General features: G+C 39.6%; 2 protein-coding genes across 2 annotated transcripts in view; one reads left to right on the top strand and one right to left on the bottom strand.

The window, feature by feature from the left end:
- NUFIP2 (nuclear FMR1 interacting protein 2) overlaps positions 1–9,652 on the top strand; it is a 32,961-nt gene extending 23,309 nt beyond the window's left edge. Inside the window, exon 4 of the mRNA XM_021067508.2 lies at positions 1,220–9,652. Coding sequence (XP_020923167.1) covers positions 1,220–1,272 — 53 coding nt within the window. The 3' untranslated portion in view covers positions 1,273–9,652. The remainder of the gene's footprint in view (positions 1–1,219) is intronic.
- A 547-nt stretch (positions 9,653–10,199) lies between these two features.
- CRYBA1 (crystallin beta A1) lies at positions 10,200–16,794 on the bottom strand. The gene is made up of 6 exons (XM_084985731.1): positions 16,764–16,794; positions 15,329–15,393; positions 13,923–14,041; positions 12,512–12,653; positions 10,914–11,056; positions 10,200–10,485 (listed from the first exon to the last, which is right to left on the bottom strand). The coding sequence occupies exons 1-6, from the start codon at positions 16,792–16,794 to the stop codon at positions 10,338–10,340; spliced, it is 648 nt and encodes a 215-aa protein (XP_084841857.1). The 3' UTR covers positions 10,200–10,337.
- Positions 16,795–17,425: the final 631 nt, after the last annotated feature.

Here is a 17,425-nt window from a genome sequence, read left to right as displayed (position 1 = left end):
GTGTGTGTGTGTGTGTGTGTGTGTGTGTGTGTGTGTGTGTGGACTAGAATATGTACCCTGCAAAAGTAAACCTACCTGTTTACCTTTTTTTTTTTACCCTAAGATGGCTATTAACTGTTAATGGGCATTATCTTCATGACAAGTTGCTAGTAGATGATACTGTTTCTGTACTAAGATTAACTGTTAGCCTGAGGTGAGCTTGAGTTCTTCAGTATTATTTTTAGGCTATACTTTACTTTTAGATGACAAGTTTTATTGCTTTCCTATTTTTTATTAAAGCATGTGTACCTTAAAAAAGTTCTTGGGGGAAGGAAGGAGTTCCCTGGTGGCTCAGCAGGATAAGGGCCTGGCTTTGTCACTCCTTTGGTCCCCAGGAGATTTGATTCCTGGCCCAAGAAGTTCTGCATGCCAAGGGTGCAACCAAAAAAAAGTTCTTGGGGTAGGTAGACATAATAAAATCATTGCTCTTCAGTAGAGGGGGGCATATACAGGTAAATAGTAGGAATTTAAAATAACGGAGTCTTTTGCCCATACGCATTTTGACTCTTTTTACCTGAACCTAGGATATCCACAGGTTTTTGCTATTGCTGAGAATAAAGTCTGGTGATGCTATGGGAAATTAGAAAGTCATAATTAGGACTGAACTGGTAGTTTTGCCAAACTTAATTTAATCTGAAGTTTTTGGTGATAGGTGTTATTTGAACAATTCCTTACTAGACAGTCCACACTGGTTAAAATAAATTTTGACTTCATTTTGCTGAGAAAAACAGAAGAAAATAAATCTAAGTTTATTTAGTATTAAAAACTAAGGGGCAGGGAGTTCCTGTCATGGCACAGTGGTTAACGAATCCGACTAGGAACCATGAGGTTGCGGGTTCGGTCCCTGGCCTTGCTCAGTGGGTTAACGATCCGGCGTTGCCGGGAGCTGTGGTGTAGGTTGCAGACGCGGCTCGGATCCCGCGTTGCTGTGGCTCTGGCGTAGGCTGGCAGCTACAGCTCTGATTCGACCCCTAGCCTAGGAAACTCCATATGCTGTGGGAGCGGCCCAAGAAATGGCAAAAAGACAAAAAATAAATAAATAAATAAATAAATTGTGTTTTGTAGTGAAAAGGGCCATTTCAATGATGATGTTATTTGGGATTTGTTTTTTGAACGTGGGTATTTGGGGATTGCAGACCTTGTTTTTATTTATGTATCTATTTTTTAACCTTCCCTCCAGATCCCAAAAGGATAATCACTTACAATGAAGCCATGGATAGTCCAGATCAATGAAGGACCAGACTGCCTATTTGTAACCTTTCTGCAGCATTAGAGCCACCGTTCATGGGGGACACAAGGCTTTTATGCTCCTAGATCTTCAACGCAGCAGAGGAACCATAAGTAGAATCACAGGATAATATATACAAATATATATATATACATATATATATATATAGTTATTTAAAAAAGGCAACTGAAAGTAATTAGACTTCTTAAGGAATCAAATTTATTTCAAGAGACTACACATGGTTATTTAATCTCCGGTACTGAGTAGTTTTGTTCTTTTTTCTTTTGTTTTTGTTTTTTAAGTGTGAATGCAAGTGATTAATGAATATGGACTTATTAACAAGCGTGGTTCTAAAGTTCCTGCTGTCATCAACTTGGGCAACAAATGACCCACCGGAAAGGCAAATCCACTTAAAAGATCCCTGTATCTTGTTCTGTGACTAAAGTGATACACTAATCACGGGGAACCCAGAATGATTCAACATTTTCCCCCACTCCTCCCTTGATCTTTTGGTTATACTTTGAACCCTGCGAGAATGCTGGATAAATGCCTTGAAATTTGCAGGGGTGTAATTTTTTTTAGCGAATATGGTTTGCATGTCTTGCCAGGAGTTAAGCAGCCTCTTTGGGATGTTGGGGAAATATTTTCTTTCTTTCCTTTTATTTTTTGTGGGGTGGGGGTAGGGGAGGGCATTGAAGTTCTATAATTCTGGAATAGTTGGTGGTACTTAGTTCACTTGGCTTTGATTACATATTGGACTTTAATAAGTAAAGAATCCATGAGCGCAATTTAAAGAAAAGTTACAGAACAAACAATTGGCTTTAGATGTTTAATATGGAAAAATACTCCTATGCCCATATTAATGTAATTGTATAAGTGGGAGCAAAAATATATTCTGCTTTTCAACTGTAGGTGCTCCAGACTTGCTCTCTGTCACTAACACTAAATGTGCTATTTTCTTGTTTTCATCAAACATCTGAAGAGAAACCTCTGTACCTTTCTGTAAATTCTCTTTTAGTTTTTTAGAAATATCTAAAAGGGGAAGAAAAAAAGTCCATGAAAACTATAAAACTTCTTGTTTTTAGCCAGTGAGGAGGTAAATAAACCCTACTTATAGAAGGTGTGTTTTCATGCAAACTATACTTCTGAGCTTATTAGCTTCTAATTATATCTTAATAAATATATTTTATTACTAGAGCAAATGGGTTTTTTAAGGAAAATAATGTGAAATTCTGGAAATTTTCTTTTGGGCAGAGAAGAGCATTAGCCCTGTCTTATCATCACATTACCATCCTGTTGCACTGCAGCTTGTATATAGCATGCTAAAATAAATTTTTTTGTGTGTGCAGAAACTGAGGGTCCAATTTAAGATTGGGTGATGTTAGTGGCATAAAAACAAGTTCTCTGGCCTGACCTAGCACCGCGTCTCTCTCTCTCTCTCTCTCTCTCTCTCACACACACACACACACACACACACACACACACACACACACACACACACACACAGAAATTAGTATATCCATGTATGTCAAGTACAGGTTAAAATAGCAGGGCATTTATAGAGAGAGGTGTAGTCTTCTAATAAAAGTAGACTGGATCCCCAGGGGTATTTGGGGAAAAGTAACTACTTTTGCTCAACCCTATCGCTTAAGAAATGTCCAGTTTTGAGTGACTGTAGTATGGATGAGTTTTCTTATTTTGTTGATTATTTGAGGCTTTTAACAAGTAGATTGTAAAAGAAGCTGTTGGACTCAGCATAGAGTAGAGAAAATATCTTTATAGTCTGGATTTCTGCCCTGCTTAGATTTTAAAAGTATAAGCATGGATTGCCAATTCCACTTGATGTAAACAAAACTTTTATACATAATATATATATATATATAGTAATAACTTATTGTATCAGTCCAGGTTCAGAAACTTGTGGTAGGCCAGTTCCAGATAGTTTCATTTCACCTGTAAACTGTATCACTTTTACGAATATTGTAATTTTCAAATGTATAATATGTTTACAGATGTGCCCTGCATTTAGTCTGCCTTGTTCTTATTTTGATTTTTGTTGAGTCTCCTGCCTGCTTGCCAAAAGCTAGGATGCTTCAGGCCCATGTACAATTGAAAGCAGAGGCATCCTTGAGCTTTAAAGCATTGAACAAACTGGAAAATGCATCATACCACATACTGAAGTGAAAGAAGTCTGTGTTTTTGTGTTTTTTTTTTTTTAAATAAAAATTTTCAAAAGGTTAAAAAAAAAAAGATACAAGGTTGATTAAAGGAAAAAAAAAAGGCTCCAGTTTGTTTTATAGGTTTTAAAGTTCTGTGTGTTCAATTGCCTTGTGTAACCACTTGTCGCCTTAGGGCCAGATTCTCTCCCTCCCCCGTCCCCCTCTTTTTTTTAAACATCTGTTTTGCTTGCCTAGAATTTGAAAGCTCTTCTGTCTCACGACTCACAAGAAACTTTCTGGGTTAGTGACATACAGAGGTTGAATGAATATATATTTTAAAAGAAAAAGAAACAACCTCCATCTGACATTTTAATCTAGAAGCAACACTTACTTTAAAATACCTTTCAAAAGCAGTTGTTGCTTTCCTACTTCCCTTCCATATATCCCTCAGGCCTCCATGTTTAGAGAAGCCAAAAAGAGAATGTATCCCTTCTCTGTTTGTCCAAAGGTCTTTGAGTCTCACTTCTAAATGAAACAATGCAACATTTCACTTTGATTTCCCCACTGGAATTTCCCTGATTATATCATTAGAGGTATAGAGTTAGGGATGTCTCTTAACCTTCTGGGAAGCCTGGTGCCCCATTATATTAACTATCAGTATTTTGGGGGCATTGGGTTAATGGACTTACTTGCCTAGGTACAAGCAGGACTTTGGGACGTTATTTCCTTTGTGCTGTTTGGTAACACTTAACTCTACTTGTCGCAATCTTCTTAGGTCCTCACACAATTCCTTACAGAGCACTTATTAAAAAAAAAAAAAAAAAAAAAAAACTTAAGAGTTGATCTGTTTTCTGATTATTTTGTGTAAACTTCTAAACTCCAGCTGTGATTAATTTAGCATATTTAAATAACATTGATGTGTTATTGTTTGGTATAAAGAATTTTTCTTCGACTCAGAGTATTAGTACTGTAGCATAAACCAAATACAGTCTAGAGGGGATTTTTAACATCCCTCCATTATAAAGACTGAAAAGGTGTGTGTGTGTGTTGTATGTGTGTGTTGTGTGCTTGTATGTGCGAGGAGATATTAAAAGTTAGTAAATGAATGTGTGTAAGACATTATATTAGTATTCAGAGAATGAACTTGTATTTATTTTGTGCCATTTGTTTTCATTACATGGAATAAAGTCAGGTGGTTTTAATCCTTAAAAGGGTAGTATTTGAAAAATGGCACTAAGAATGAAATCATGACCTATTTTTTTAATAGCTATGAAGATACTAATTATGGGTGAAGATTCCTTTTTAAATCTGTCTTGATTGTAGGCTTCTGTGTCACATACCACTCTCATAGATGTCTTGAATAATTCCCCACAGAAGACAGGGTGTATTTATCTTTCTCTTCATTCACCCCACTTGCTGAACTGAAATTAATTCCATAGCCTTTCCTCTGACCTTAGTATTGAGCTTTCAAATACAGTGTATTTACAGCATCTGTAGTTAGCCCTTCTTTACTTTTTAGGAAGGGATAGACAATAAGTAGGAATTTGTTAATGCCAGTTTGTTTTTCCTTGAAATAAATGGCTGGAGAGGTTTAGATTTTACTGTTCTCCTTAATCATGTGCTTACCTAATCATCACAGAATCTGCAAAAACTTTATAAAGGAAAAAAAGTGCTGCATTGTTTTTTTAAATAAGGATTTCTAGGGAAAATATGACAAACCTCAGTTTTGAGTGTTGTCCACAATACGAAATGTGTTTCTTTACAAAACATCACATAGCAGCAGTATTTTTTGCTTGGTTGTTAGGCTTGTTGCTAACCCAGTTTGAAGCATCTAGTGGTTTATTTTATTGCTGTACACTTTTTAAATACACAAAAGCCATTTAGTGTGAAGTTACATGTCATGTACCAAATGGCAAGGAAATTTGGAAGATTTTACTTGTTTTTAAATTGTGCTAAATAGAGAGGAAGTCATTTCCTTCAAGGCTTTCTTTCTCAAGAGAAATAGATTAAGAAGTCCAATTTCCAAGAATTACAAGTGTAGTTTTGCCACTGTCCTGTCCTCAAATAACACATGATCCCTGTACTCACTATGTGAACAGATGCTATAGTGGGACAGATGTTATGCTGAAGTCTGTTGTTCCTTGTAGATTCTGATCAGGCAGTATCTTTTAATTTTCTGTTGGATTTTAAAAGGAAGGGTAGAATTTGCTCATCTCTTCCCCCACCCCCTGCCGCCACCCTGGCCAAGTGTTGGTATTCGTGTAAATGGGAGAGGCAGAGGACAAGACTAGAAGAGTAATAGCTGCTCTGTTTGCAGAAATTCATTAGGTTATCAATTAGTTCTTAATATTGATGTTATTTCCATTAATGTAATTAACTGACAGAGCACCAGGATTCTTTTATAGTGAGAAAGATGAGCTTCTGCTTTAAGTGTCTTAAAGTGTTACTTTTCAAATATACATGTGTGAGAACCAGGACCACCCTGAGCTGGTTTAAAGAATGATGAATCAATCATTGGCTTCACTCAAAAGCACTGCTTTACTGTTTTAAATTTCACGCCATATTGCTACTTGAGAAGGATCTTATGAATAGTTTTAATTTGTCTGCACAATGAGAATTCCCAGTGAAGCATGAATGGTATGTTGCTTTTGCATTACTGGGAGTGTCAAATAGTAATTATCAGCTAGAAACCTACAAAAGTCATCCTCACTTGTGGGATTGCTGATTCAGACTTCCCTGTTTATCCATAAAATTTTGTTTTATGTCCAGAGTTCTAAAGCCATTTTATAATATTGCAGTATCCCTTTTCTACAGCCTTATTAAAATAGCTACAAACATTTTCCAAGTTCAGTTTCACTTTGATTGCATATCAGAATTTTACTCTATAGACCAACAAACCAACTTGAGGTGAATTGTATAGCTTTCCATATACTGTTTTTTTTCCTCAGGTGCTAAACAAAGGCTCCAAAAGTGGATACTGCTTCAGTAATGTCTGCTTTATTAAATAATTATTCACTAGGTGTAAAGATTTGGTGTTAACAAAAGTGGTTTTAATATGTAAATATGAATGAATGCCTTTAGTATGCCCCTGTTTGTCTCTTATGTTTCATTTATCCTCTATAGAGGAGGATCTTTTCATGATATTAAATACATTTCATTAGCTATTGTTGCATTTTTAGGATGAAAATACAACTATTTTCTGTCTTGGATTAATCCTGCTGCTGCTATGAGAAACTGAAAAATCAAGAATGTGATGCACTTTTTATGTAACTATATACCATACCTTTATAGGTTGCTTTGATACCTTTCCTGTAGCACAGCCACTAACAAAAGTGAATGAATTTAAAAATTATTGGGAGAGAATCAGTACAAATAATTATTTATGGTATTGGCCTATGAAGGACATTAACTTAGAAAAATACAAATTCTGTTAATAATATACTTTTTGGCCTTAAAAAATGTCTTCTGCTGAAAATCTTTTAAATCCTAATTTTGCTTCTGTTATTCCCTCTCTGCCTCATTAAGAGGAGTTGGGAAGAATGGCAGGAAGTAGTATCATTGATTGGTTTGTTACTGATCTTTTAGAAAAAAAATATTTGTCTACAATGTTAAACTGGGGACTTTTTGTTTGTATGCAGAGGAGAAATGCTGCTCCAAGCCAATCCAACTCAGTTTAATCAAATCAATCAAAATCAGCTATTCTGCTTCTGTAGTGTATTTTTACTTAGCAAAGATAAACCTTAGTAGGAATGCTACTTGACAAGAGGAAAAGTCGTTTCTCAAGCACATACTCAAAACTTGAAGGAGATTGAACCCAATATGATGGAGGAAACACCAAATGGGGTGGAGGAGTATGAGAAAGATGTGGTCCAAAGCTATCTGATTATATTTTGATGTTGCCAATATTGCAAAGCCAAAATTTTAATTTGCTTACTTAATATATTTGTTGGCCAGAGATCTATTTTTGTATCAATGTGCCTTGCATGTATATTAAAAAAAATTTGGAAAGGCCATGTAATAATGCCTGAGATAGTTGATGGTTCTTACCACCTCACTAATTTTTATGCAGTATGAAATGCTCATTCTATCGCCCAACTGGTGCTCTCTGTTAAAAGTTATAGATCTTGTCACAAACTGGAACTATTTTATAAACTGGGGAAGTGATTTGATTTACTTTTTTGGTTTTTTTAATTTTTTTTGTTGTTGTTGTTCTTAGTCTGTTAGTGGCTGTTCTGTAGTGGGAAATAGTAAAAGGATTCTTCACTTCCTTTCCTCCCCTTTCAGCACCTTCAAGTAATGTGATGACACCATTTCTTGTGTGCTTTGAAAAAAGTTTTGGCTTGCTGTTTCCTTTAGTGTTATAAAGTGTTATAAAAAGCATTGTTTGCAAAATCTAGGGAGATAATGGAGTCCACTTTAATTTGGAATTCTGTATGAGCTATGATCCAAGTTATTGGCTCTTTCCAACTTGAAAAAAAATTTATTGTTAAAGCACCTTGCTTAGAAATTTTTAAATATTTATGTCTGCAACAATTGTCTCAAAATAATGAACTGTGCAATTCTTGTCATTAAAAAAAAAAATCTGAACTCTCCCTACTGTGACTTGTTAGTTTCTCTGTATTTCCTGCCAGTGTAAATGTGAAAAGCTTTGCTTGCATTACGTTTTAGAAATGCATTTTGCACACTCGAATTTTGCTGAAGCTCCATGAAAAGGTTAGATCTAAGTAGATGAATAAAGCTATGCACATGTTTTGAAAGTTTAATTTGTGTGTCATTACCAAAAGTGACCTATTATTACTTTGCTGCTCTTAGTTTTACCATCTTAAGAAACATGGCTCAAAGTTATAGTTCTGGGCTAGTTCATCAATGGAACTAGAAGAGGAAAATTGGCACCTATTTTAATAATACAGATTTTAATGAGACATTGACTTGTATCTACTAAAGGGCTTTTTTTTTTTTTTGAAACAGGGCAGTTTTATCAGCTTTACAAACTTGGATATTCTTCAGTGAAATTTTGGGTTATTTGATCAAATAGAAATGGGAAGTAATTGAAACTGAAATGAAGGAAGGACCTTTGCTACATGGAGTTCTGTGATAGTTTTATGTCTTAAACCTGGTTTAAAGGTAGGATAACATTTTTTAACCTTTGCTTTAGCATAAATTTGGCTTACTGAATGAATGACTTGAGATTAGAAGTATTCAGTTGTTTGAAGATCAAAGCACAGGTTATTTTAAAGATAATATGTATCTTTTTAAAAACTGTCCAAGCTGATTAGAACAGGTTTAGGAATTGGTCTGATTTGGTTTAATTGCTGCAGTCTGCATGTATTAAATAGCTTTACTTCACATGTTTGTGTACTTAAAAGATTGTGTAGATGTACTGGGCAGGTTTTGTCAAATCATCTATTAAAAGATTGTTTTGTATTCTCTTCAGGACCTTTGTAGAAGAGGCTAATACATTTAAGTAGAGATAATGCTAATGGTATTTTCCCCTTGCTCTTATATATAAAAGAAACATTTCCATTTTATAGCTTTCTCCTATATGTAGAAGAAAATTACTTCACTATCATCAGGTGTGTCTGGATGTATGTGGTTGACTGAAAATACAGCAAAAACCCTTCTGTATCTCCACTGAAAGTGACAGTTAAAAACTAAGTCTGCTAGTCAAGATGTGAAAGGTGGCCCATGATGCATGGCCTTAAAAGGCATGAATGCAGGAGTGTAGCATCCTTGATGACTGACTACTCCTCAGCATCTGTCAGTAGTTCACATGTTTAAAAAGCAGAGTAATTTCTGTGTCTTGGGTGCATCAGCACTTAGGAGCTGAGTTACATCTTAATCTGGGGAAAGAATACTGGGCTACAGTTACATTATAGGATGTTTTTCCCTCCCTCTCCCACTTAAGGTCTTTTTAGTGTTGTTTTGCCCATTCAAAAAGATAGGCCTTTTCTAGATAAAAGAACAGTGGCCAGAAATTTTGCTTTTTGCTAAATGCTTAGGTATTTGCCATAGCCGTTTCTAATGTCATGGATTCTGAGGAAGTGTCAGTTACACAATGATCTTCCTTTATTGATGTCTTACTTCATGTTCAGTGTTTTAAAAATATAAATTACACTCTACATCCATACCCAGATTTACTTATTTTATCAGAAAAAACTTGAGAAATTTGTAGATCAAATTAAGAGACAATAAGTGTACATTGTTGAATAAAAAATTTTAAAGTTTCCGAGGTGTTTGTGTAATCATCTTTTGTGTGCCTTAATTTTTGCAGAGTTTACTGAAAACTAAGTTAAGATTGTGAAGTTGATAATGATATGTTTTCACAGGGTCAAATATACAAATTTGTCTTAAATAGAGCATGATCACATGTCATGATTTTTTAAAATCCTGAGGTTATTAAGGTTCTTAGAATTGGCGTGTGTATGGAAAAATCAGCTGTGAGAGCAGCTATCCTTGCTTTTGGCATGACATTGAGCTCAGCAGTTAAGGAATATGGCAGTACATATTTGAAAAACTTCCTAAGTTTGCTTAGCATTGATATGTCACAAAGTGAAAAAAAGCAGCATTAGAGTAAGAGATGAGAAAAGATTCAAACACATATGCCAAAAGTATGTCTGTCACTATAGACTAATATACTTGGGTTTTATGCTGTAGTGTTCTTTGTAAGTGACTTACAAGGACATAGAAGGGAACTTGTGGAGTTTTATCGATGCTTATCTCAGCCATATAAATGTGATTTGTATAAATCATGGTAGTTAGTTCAGTCTACAAAATTTTTTTTTTAATGACATTTATTGTGGATATCGGCAGCTAACATTTGGAAGCAATGTCTGAGCAGAACATAAAACTCATTCTAGATTACTTAGCAAGGTCTCATGCCTGAGGAATTCTTACTTGGAGCTTTTAATCCACTACTGTTGGATACGGCGAATCGATTGAATCTGGGAAGTCTGGGCATGAGAACCCCACTCTCTCCAGTGTTTATAGTCTCCTCCATGATGGTCACATTCCAAGATATACTGATAGCCACGATATCCAGGATACTGGTAGCAAACCCAGCTAGAAAATCCAAAACATATTGGATTATTGAAACTAGTTAGGAACTTGGTCAACACCCCAAACCTGAGCCTCTCCTCAACACAATAGTATGGAATGCTTTGAGGCTTAGAAAGCAATTACCATCCTAAATTTGCCAAGCACCGTTTGTGAGCAGGAGGCTGCAACAAGTTGAAAATTAACTTAAACATGAAAAAATGTATAGAATTAGTTCAGCATAAGAGCTTCCACAGAGGAATGTCTGGGAGCCGAAATACTAAGTGGCAGTTGGTACCAAGAACTTGCGATTCAAAATTACTAATAGCTTGAATAGTCATACCAATATCACATTAATGTATGAGATAAGACATGACCATTGATGGAATAATATTCACAAGATTGACACCTGCAAGAGTTTTTGAAGTGTTCGCTAACCCTGTTTTTGCACTTACGCTCCACATTGTATCTTCATGGAACCAACTTCGTTGTTGAACCAACCCATGGCTTGCAAGGAGGGGTAGTCGTCACAGATTTCCCACTGGCGTCCAATAAAGTTTTCTTTCTCAAAGATGGTAATCTTAGACTCCTTATGATTCTATAATGCAGAAAAGTTTTTGTTATTGTTTTTAATTTGGTACCAGTGTTAAGGCTATCATCCTAATTCTTTACATTTTTCAAATTCAGAACTCTTGGTCTGCAAAAGGAAGTACATGATCATTAATTGTGAAAGTATTTTAGGCAATACAGAGATTTTTTTTAAATTACCCATAATCTTGTTTAATCCAATTTAATACCATAGCTTTGGGGGGGGCAGGGTCTTTTTGGGTCGCACTCGTGGCATTTGGAAATTTCCAGGCTAGGGGTCAAATTGGAGCTGCAGCTGCCAGCCTACACCACAGCCACAGCAACTCGGGATCCAAGACACGTCTGTGACCTGCACCACAGCTCATGGCAACACCGGATCCTTAACCCACTGAGCGAGGCCAGGGATCAAACCCGCATCTTCATGGATACTAGTCGAATTCTTTACCACTGAGCCATGACAGGAACTCCAATACCATAGCATTTAAAATGTGCAGATAACTGATACATTTGAAACAAAAAAAGACCTATGAGAGAAAATATGACTGCAAGAAAAAATATTTGAAACACAAACAACCAAAGGATTAATACTAATGTGGAAAAAGATCCCACAAATTGGTAGGAAAAGTAAGTCTGTGTGTGTGTGTGTGTGTGCGTGCGCGTGCGTGTGTGCGTGTATGGTGTTGGACACAGTTAATATCCAGGGGATATGAAGACTATACAAGCATTAAGAAGGAGGAGAATAACTTTTATGAAGATTAAAAACATAAAGTGATAGAAAGTGGAAGGGAGCAGGGAACTTTTCGGGGCAATGGAATTGCTTTGAATTTGATTGATTAAGTATTGGTTATGTGGATATACTTATTTCTCAAAACTCATGAGAATATACACCTAGGATTCGTGCATTTGACTGTAAACAATAGAGGGAAAAAAATTCGGAGTTAAAATGTGACAACACATCTAGATAGGGAAATGCTTTTTAGTTCTAGAGCTGTTGAGGTTACTTTCTCTACTACTTGGATTTTGGTGAGATGTAAAAAAATACATCATTAAGATCATTAACAATTAAAATCAAGAAAAAAAAAACCCACATAGATGAATATTTGAAAAGGCTTACTCAATACCAGGATCATTTTTGTTTTTTGGGGGGTGGGATGGGGGTGGGCAGCACCTGAGGCATGCAGAAGTTCCCTGGGCAGGGATTGAAGCCAAGCCGCAGCAATGACAGTGCCATCAGAGAACTCCATGAAGTCTCCTACTTTTAGCTTAATGGAAATACCATATGGTGGAGAAAAATCAAACTGCTGACTTAGAAGGAGTAGGGTTTTTCTTTTCTCTTTTAAACTTTTATCCTTCTTCCTGCCACATTCCTGCATAACTTTTGGGAGATAACATGAGTGTCAGTCCATATGCACCCTCTCTTGCCCCATCCCATACATGCGCAGAAATGAAAATTTTAAGGACTCACAGCAGAACAGATGGGGCGGAAGGACATGAGTCGCTCAATGTGGTAGGCATTACTCCCGCTCCAAGCATCCCAGCGAGGGTACTCTCCTCTCTCCAGGACAAATTGTTGCCCACAGAAGCTGGTATGTTCATAACCAACCCAGCTGCCAAAGATAAGCAATGTTTGTTCATGGTATTCAGAGCTTATGTGGCCTCAGGGAGAAGGCGTCTTTTGTTTTAGATGTTAATAGGGTAAAATATCAAGCCAATTCCAATAAAGCTGTACAAAGTGATAACATCATAAGAAGTGGAGAATGAACTGACAGCTACACTATGCGGGCTTGTAAGTAGGATATTTGGCGATTATCCACTGAAAGAGTACTTCACTGGCCTGAGTGATGTGCACTGGTAAAGTCAGTCTAAAGTTATATTTCCTTTCTCTCAAAGATACCTTACTCTCTACTTGGAGCTCCAGGTTCAGGATCTAGTGACTGACTATTGCTTTGGCTCCAGCCAAACCTGTTGGTTTCTTCCTAAGGAAGCAGAGGGATGAATAGACAGCTGATGGATGACTAGTCTCATTTCCTTGTCATTTTGTGGGTTCTTTCTCCTGGATACCTATATATATACTTGTACCTCATTTAATTAAAACACCTTGGATTGGTGTTTCATAGCCAGGTCTCAGTTGCTGATGACACTCCATTTTACTTTAGGGGTTAAAGAGTTTGATTTGGGGGGTGAGCAACTTGTGGAAGCCTTATCTACATGCACAGCCAGTTCTTTTGAGGCCAAAGGAAAAGTCCTTGCCTTTGTATTTTCAGGCTGATGATAAAGACCTCAACTATCCTGCCAAGAATAAGAAGACAAGAGGGAATCTCCCTCACTGAGAAGGTTAACCACCACCAAGAATCTTCTGGAAGACTGGCCAGGAACTAATATGGCTCTCAAATCCTAGAGTTGAGTTCCTTTCTACATAGAGAAACTAGCTACTAGTGCGGGCTCTAGGACATGCAGAAGGTGAGTTAGCTATAAAGAGGCTGCTGCTTGATAGTTTCCCCACTGTTTTTTGTAGGCAAGAAAAGCTTACTGAGGGAATCCCAGGCAGCAGCTCATGGGCTCCAGAAGCACAGAACTGATCACCGTTAGTACCCCACCCCCTGATATAAATTATATGATACCATAAGGAATTATTTCCTTAATCCCCTGCCCCAAATCTACCACCAAGCCTCTGAGAACCTCATGTTCCTTCTGGGTTTGCGTTTCTGAATTACACATGTAGTGATTTTTTTTTTTTTTAAGATTACTTCAGTGTAGAGGCTTCTCTCCCAGAAATGATTGGAGTCCAGGGGAACATCTTTCTTCCGTGATCCCCACCTTTATGGTCACATGTCTGAAAGGACCAGAAATAAGGTTCTGCTGAAGTCCATACTCACGCGCCACACTCCACCTTGAGTGACCGAACATTATCAAAACTGCGCTCAGAGACATTTGGGCAGGAGCTGGTGAACTCCATCCTCTTGCCCTGGAAGTTCTCCTGGTCATAGATGGTTATCTGAAATAAGATCAAGCAGGGAAACAGCCAGAATGTGGTACATCAAGAAAAACCAACATCTTAACCCATGTTGGACCCTGTTTTCCAGCACTAGCTGTAGTCCAGGTTGCCTGATGAGATCTCTCTCAGTGTAGACAGGGTAAGAAGGACTTTGGGGGAGTTCCCATCGTGGCGCAGTGGTTAACGAATCCGACTAGGAACCATGAGGTTGTGGGTTCGGTCCCTGCCCTTGCTCAGTGGGTTGACGATCTGGCGTTGCCGTGAGCTGTGGTGTAGGTTGCAGACGCGGCTCGGATCTCAAGTTGCTGTGGCTCTGGCGTAGGCCAGTGGCTACAGCTCCGGTTTGACCCCCAGCCTGGGAACCTCCATATGCTGCGGGAGTGGCCCAAGAAATAGCAAAAAGACAAAAAAAAGTTAAAAAAAAAAAAAAGAAGGATTTTGAACTAATACCACTGTTCAGTGGTACTCAGGTGCCCAGTCTAGGGATGAGGTGCGGGGATTGGTTTATGATAGGAGTGGTCCCTCAGGAATGTTAGCTTGCGCAGTGGGCATACCAAGGACTTGTGAACTGCTCCACTATGCTTCCTGCCTAAGTGTGGCCCAGAGGCGAGGATTCTGGGAGACCCAGCAGCTCCCTGTGGAGTATTTATTAGCTTCTCCAGCCATACTCCCTACAGAAACCTAAAGTGTAAAAGGAGAGTTGCGATAAACTCCTTTCATACCTTGAACTAGAACTTGACTCTTCAACCTGGCTAGAGGACATCTCCCAAAGCTGTGAACTGGACTCAGAGTTGATCCAGTGAAGAGGGTAAGGGTGTTGGAGGAAACAGTGGCTGAGGCTCAGCCACTTCAGGCAATGGTTACAACCAACCTCATTTGGGAGTCAGGAGACCAGGGTCCAGTCATTTATTTGGGAACTGGTGGCCAATCTCTCCTCATTTGGAGGCCCTCAGGTTCTCCTTGTCATAAGCCATTTGGGCTGCTTTATTTTATTTTAAAATGATTTTAGCAGTGTGGAGGAGAGCTGACCTAGAAAACTAGATATCATCTCCCACCCATCATGGGCTTCCAGGATCATCCTTCTTCCATCCAAATGGGGCATCCTGAGAGATCCTTCCTGAGACAGCCTCTGGACTTTCTTGGAACCTTACCCTACAAAAACTGGTGTTGTATTGGTCAGCCACTGTTCCATGGAAAAGCACAGCTCTGGAGCCTACCCTCTGATAGTACTCACACCCCCTGCCCTGATGGATTCCTTGATTTTCCATGTGATGGGGATGGGCTTACCTTCCATGGCCCCACAGACCCCGGCATGGGGTTAGTTTGAGCCATCTTGGTGGTTGGAAGGGATTCTGGAAGACAGAAAACACACCAATGACATGGCCTCTGGGGTGGGGGATGAGGAGCACAGGAGAAAGTAAAAGAGGCTTGAAGTCCAATAAATAGACTTTGGTTGGGATCCTGGCCCTGCCTGTCACTAGCTGAGCCTCAGTTGTTTTCCATTGTTAAAGCTTCTACCCGCAGAGTTATTACAAGGATTAGTAGCAATAACGCAGCGAAGGCATTGCACAGGCATGATGACCACTTGATAAATGCAGTTCTCAGCCTCTTGCCTGCCTCCAGGCACCCACTACAGGTGGCAGCATTGCCTCAGTCTCACGTACCCCAATAGAAACTCCTTGGTGACCATCTGACCCCTCATATTGCCAGTGCATGGTCTCACTCTCACCTGGCTCCTCAAAGCCCTCAAATTGACCGGCTGTGCGTGGTCATGCTACATTCCCACCCTACTTCTCTTCTAGACCTAACCAGCCTTGGTCTTGCCTCCTGAACCTTTGCTGCCTTCCCCGCCTATGGCGGCTTGCTTTCTTTCCTACTTTCAGCACTCATCACAGTACTGATCTGTGTTCCTATTGAATATGTCCTGGGTGAACATCTCAAAGGCAGGGCGGGGATCTCCTGAGTGGTTGCTGAGCACATGTCGCAGTGGTGAGGGCTTGAGAAGGGGAATGGGTGGCACTGAAAAAGACCTATTGATGGAAAGTGAGGAAGAAAAGAGGATGACAGCAATAGCTACCACTGAACGATGGCTCACTCTCTTCCAGGCCCTGTTCTATATGCTTTATATGCATTCATACATTTAATCTTCCCAATGAGCCTATTAGGTAAGTACTGTCATTACCTTCATTTTACAGATGAGGGTACTGAGGCTCAGAGGGGTGAGGTAGACAGAAAAGATGATAGGAAAGGTAAAGGAAGGAAGAACAGGGGGAACGGGGGGCGGGAGGCAGGGCAGAAAGAAGACAGGCAGGTGTACATCAGTTTTCTCAACTCAGAACAGCCATTCATGGCCTTTGGCTCTGGCTGGTATTGGCCCAGAGACTGATGCATGTAAACTCTGACAGATCTTTCCATCCTGAACCTCCAAATAAGCGTTTCCTAGCTCTTGCTCACCCCCACTTCTCCCTATGCCCCAGGAGCTGGTCATTTCTTGGGGCTCCATGTCCCCTCCCAGCTATGATTGCTAGGGCAGTGGTCATTGTCCTGTAAGTAACTCCTCTTGGGGTGGCAAGAGAAGCCTGCCTCCCCCAGAGTTCCCCAGTCTTCTCCAGCTATCCTAAGAAGCCGTGACTACAGGGCAGGAAAACGGGGCCCCCTTCTGGGCATGCCTCTGCAAGGGAAGGAAAGGAAGGACCAGAGCACCCCTCAGGGCCTTACTCACCCAGCTCCTGCTGCAAAGTCTGGGTCTCCATCTGGTGCCACTTCCTCTACGGCTCTGCTTTTTATAGCTCTGTGGCTGATGGCCTCTGGCTCTGTCAGCACTCTGCTTTCCCTCTGCTTTTGTTTCACCTGATCCCAGAGCTTTGGTGGCTCAGCCTGCTGGACAGGCATCCCTCAGGGCTTTGTTTAAATGTGGGATACAGAAATCCAGAGAGGCCCCACTGCTGTGGGCGAGGCTGGCCATGCAGGCCTTGCCTGCTGCAGACTTGCTCTCAGAGGAGCTGGGAGGTGAGGACAGGTCTCTGCAAGAGTACTTGCCCCCTGGCCTTTCCAGATTCCTCACACCACCCCAGGACCTTCCTAAGATTCCATGTCATATCCAACACAGCAAAATGCACGTCACTTCTCATACAGGATATACATGTGTTGCTGTTGTTTAAAAATATGAAAGATTCAGAATTCCGGTCGTGGTGCCGCAGAAACGAATCCAACTAGGAACCATGAGGTTGGGGGTTCGATCCCTGGCCTCCCTCAGTGGGTTAAGGATCTGGCGTTGCCGTGAGCTGTGGTGTAGGTTGCGGATGCAGGTTGGATCTGGTGTTGCTGTGGTTGTGGCGTAGGCTGGCAGCTGTAGCTCTGATTCGACCCCTAGCCTGGGAACCT

This window comes from Sus scrofa, chromosome 12, assembly GCF_054392235.1.
Source record: "Sus scrofa isolate SSC_HxYL_T2T_F1_AM1 chromosome 12, Sscrofa_HxYL_maternal_Yorkshire_Landrace_v2.0, whole genome shotgun sequence".
In the NCBI taxonomy this organism is placed as follows: domain Eukaryota; kingdom Metazoa; phylum Chordata; class Mammalia; order Artiodactyla; family Suidae; genus Sus; species Sus scrofa.
This window is presented reverse-complemented; position numbering and strand designations above follow the sequence as displayed.

Bases quoted from the DNA above. Each gene is read 5' to 3' on its own strand.
- CRYBA1 (XM_084985731.1), bottom strand. From the start codon at position 16,794: ATGGAGACCCAGACTTTGCAGCAGGAGCTGG. The intron at 12,654-13,922 runs GTGAGTATGGAC...TATCTTTGGCAG, and splicing joins CTCAAGGTGGAGTGTGGCGC to CTGGGTTGGTTATGAACATA. The intron at 11,057-12,511 runs GTGAGTCCTTAA...TCTGCATTATAG, and splicing joins TCCGCCCCATCTGTTCTGCT to AATCATAAGGAGTCTAAGAT.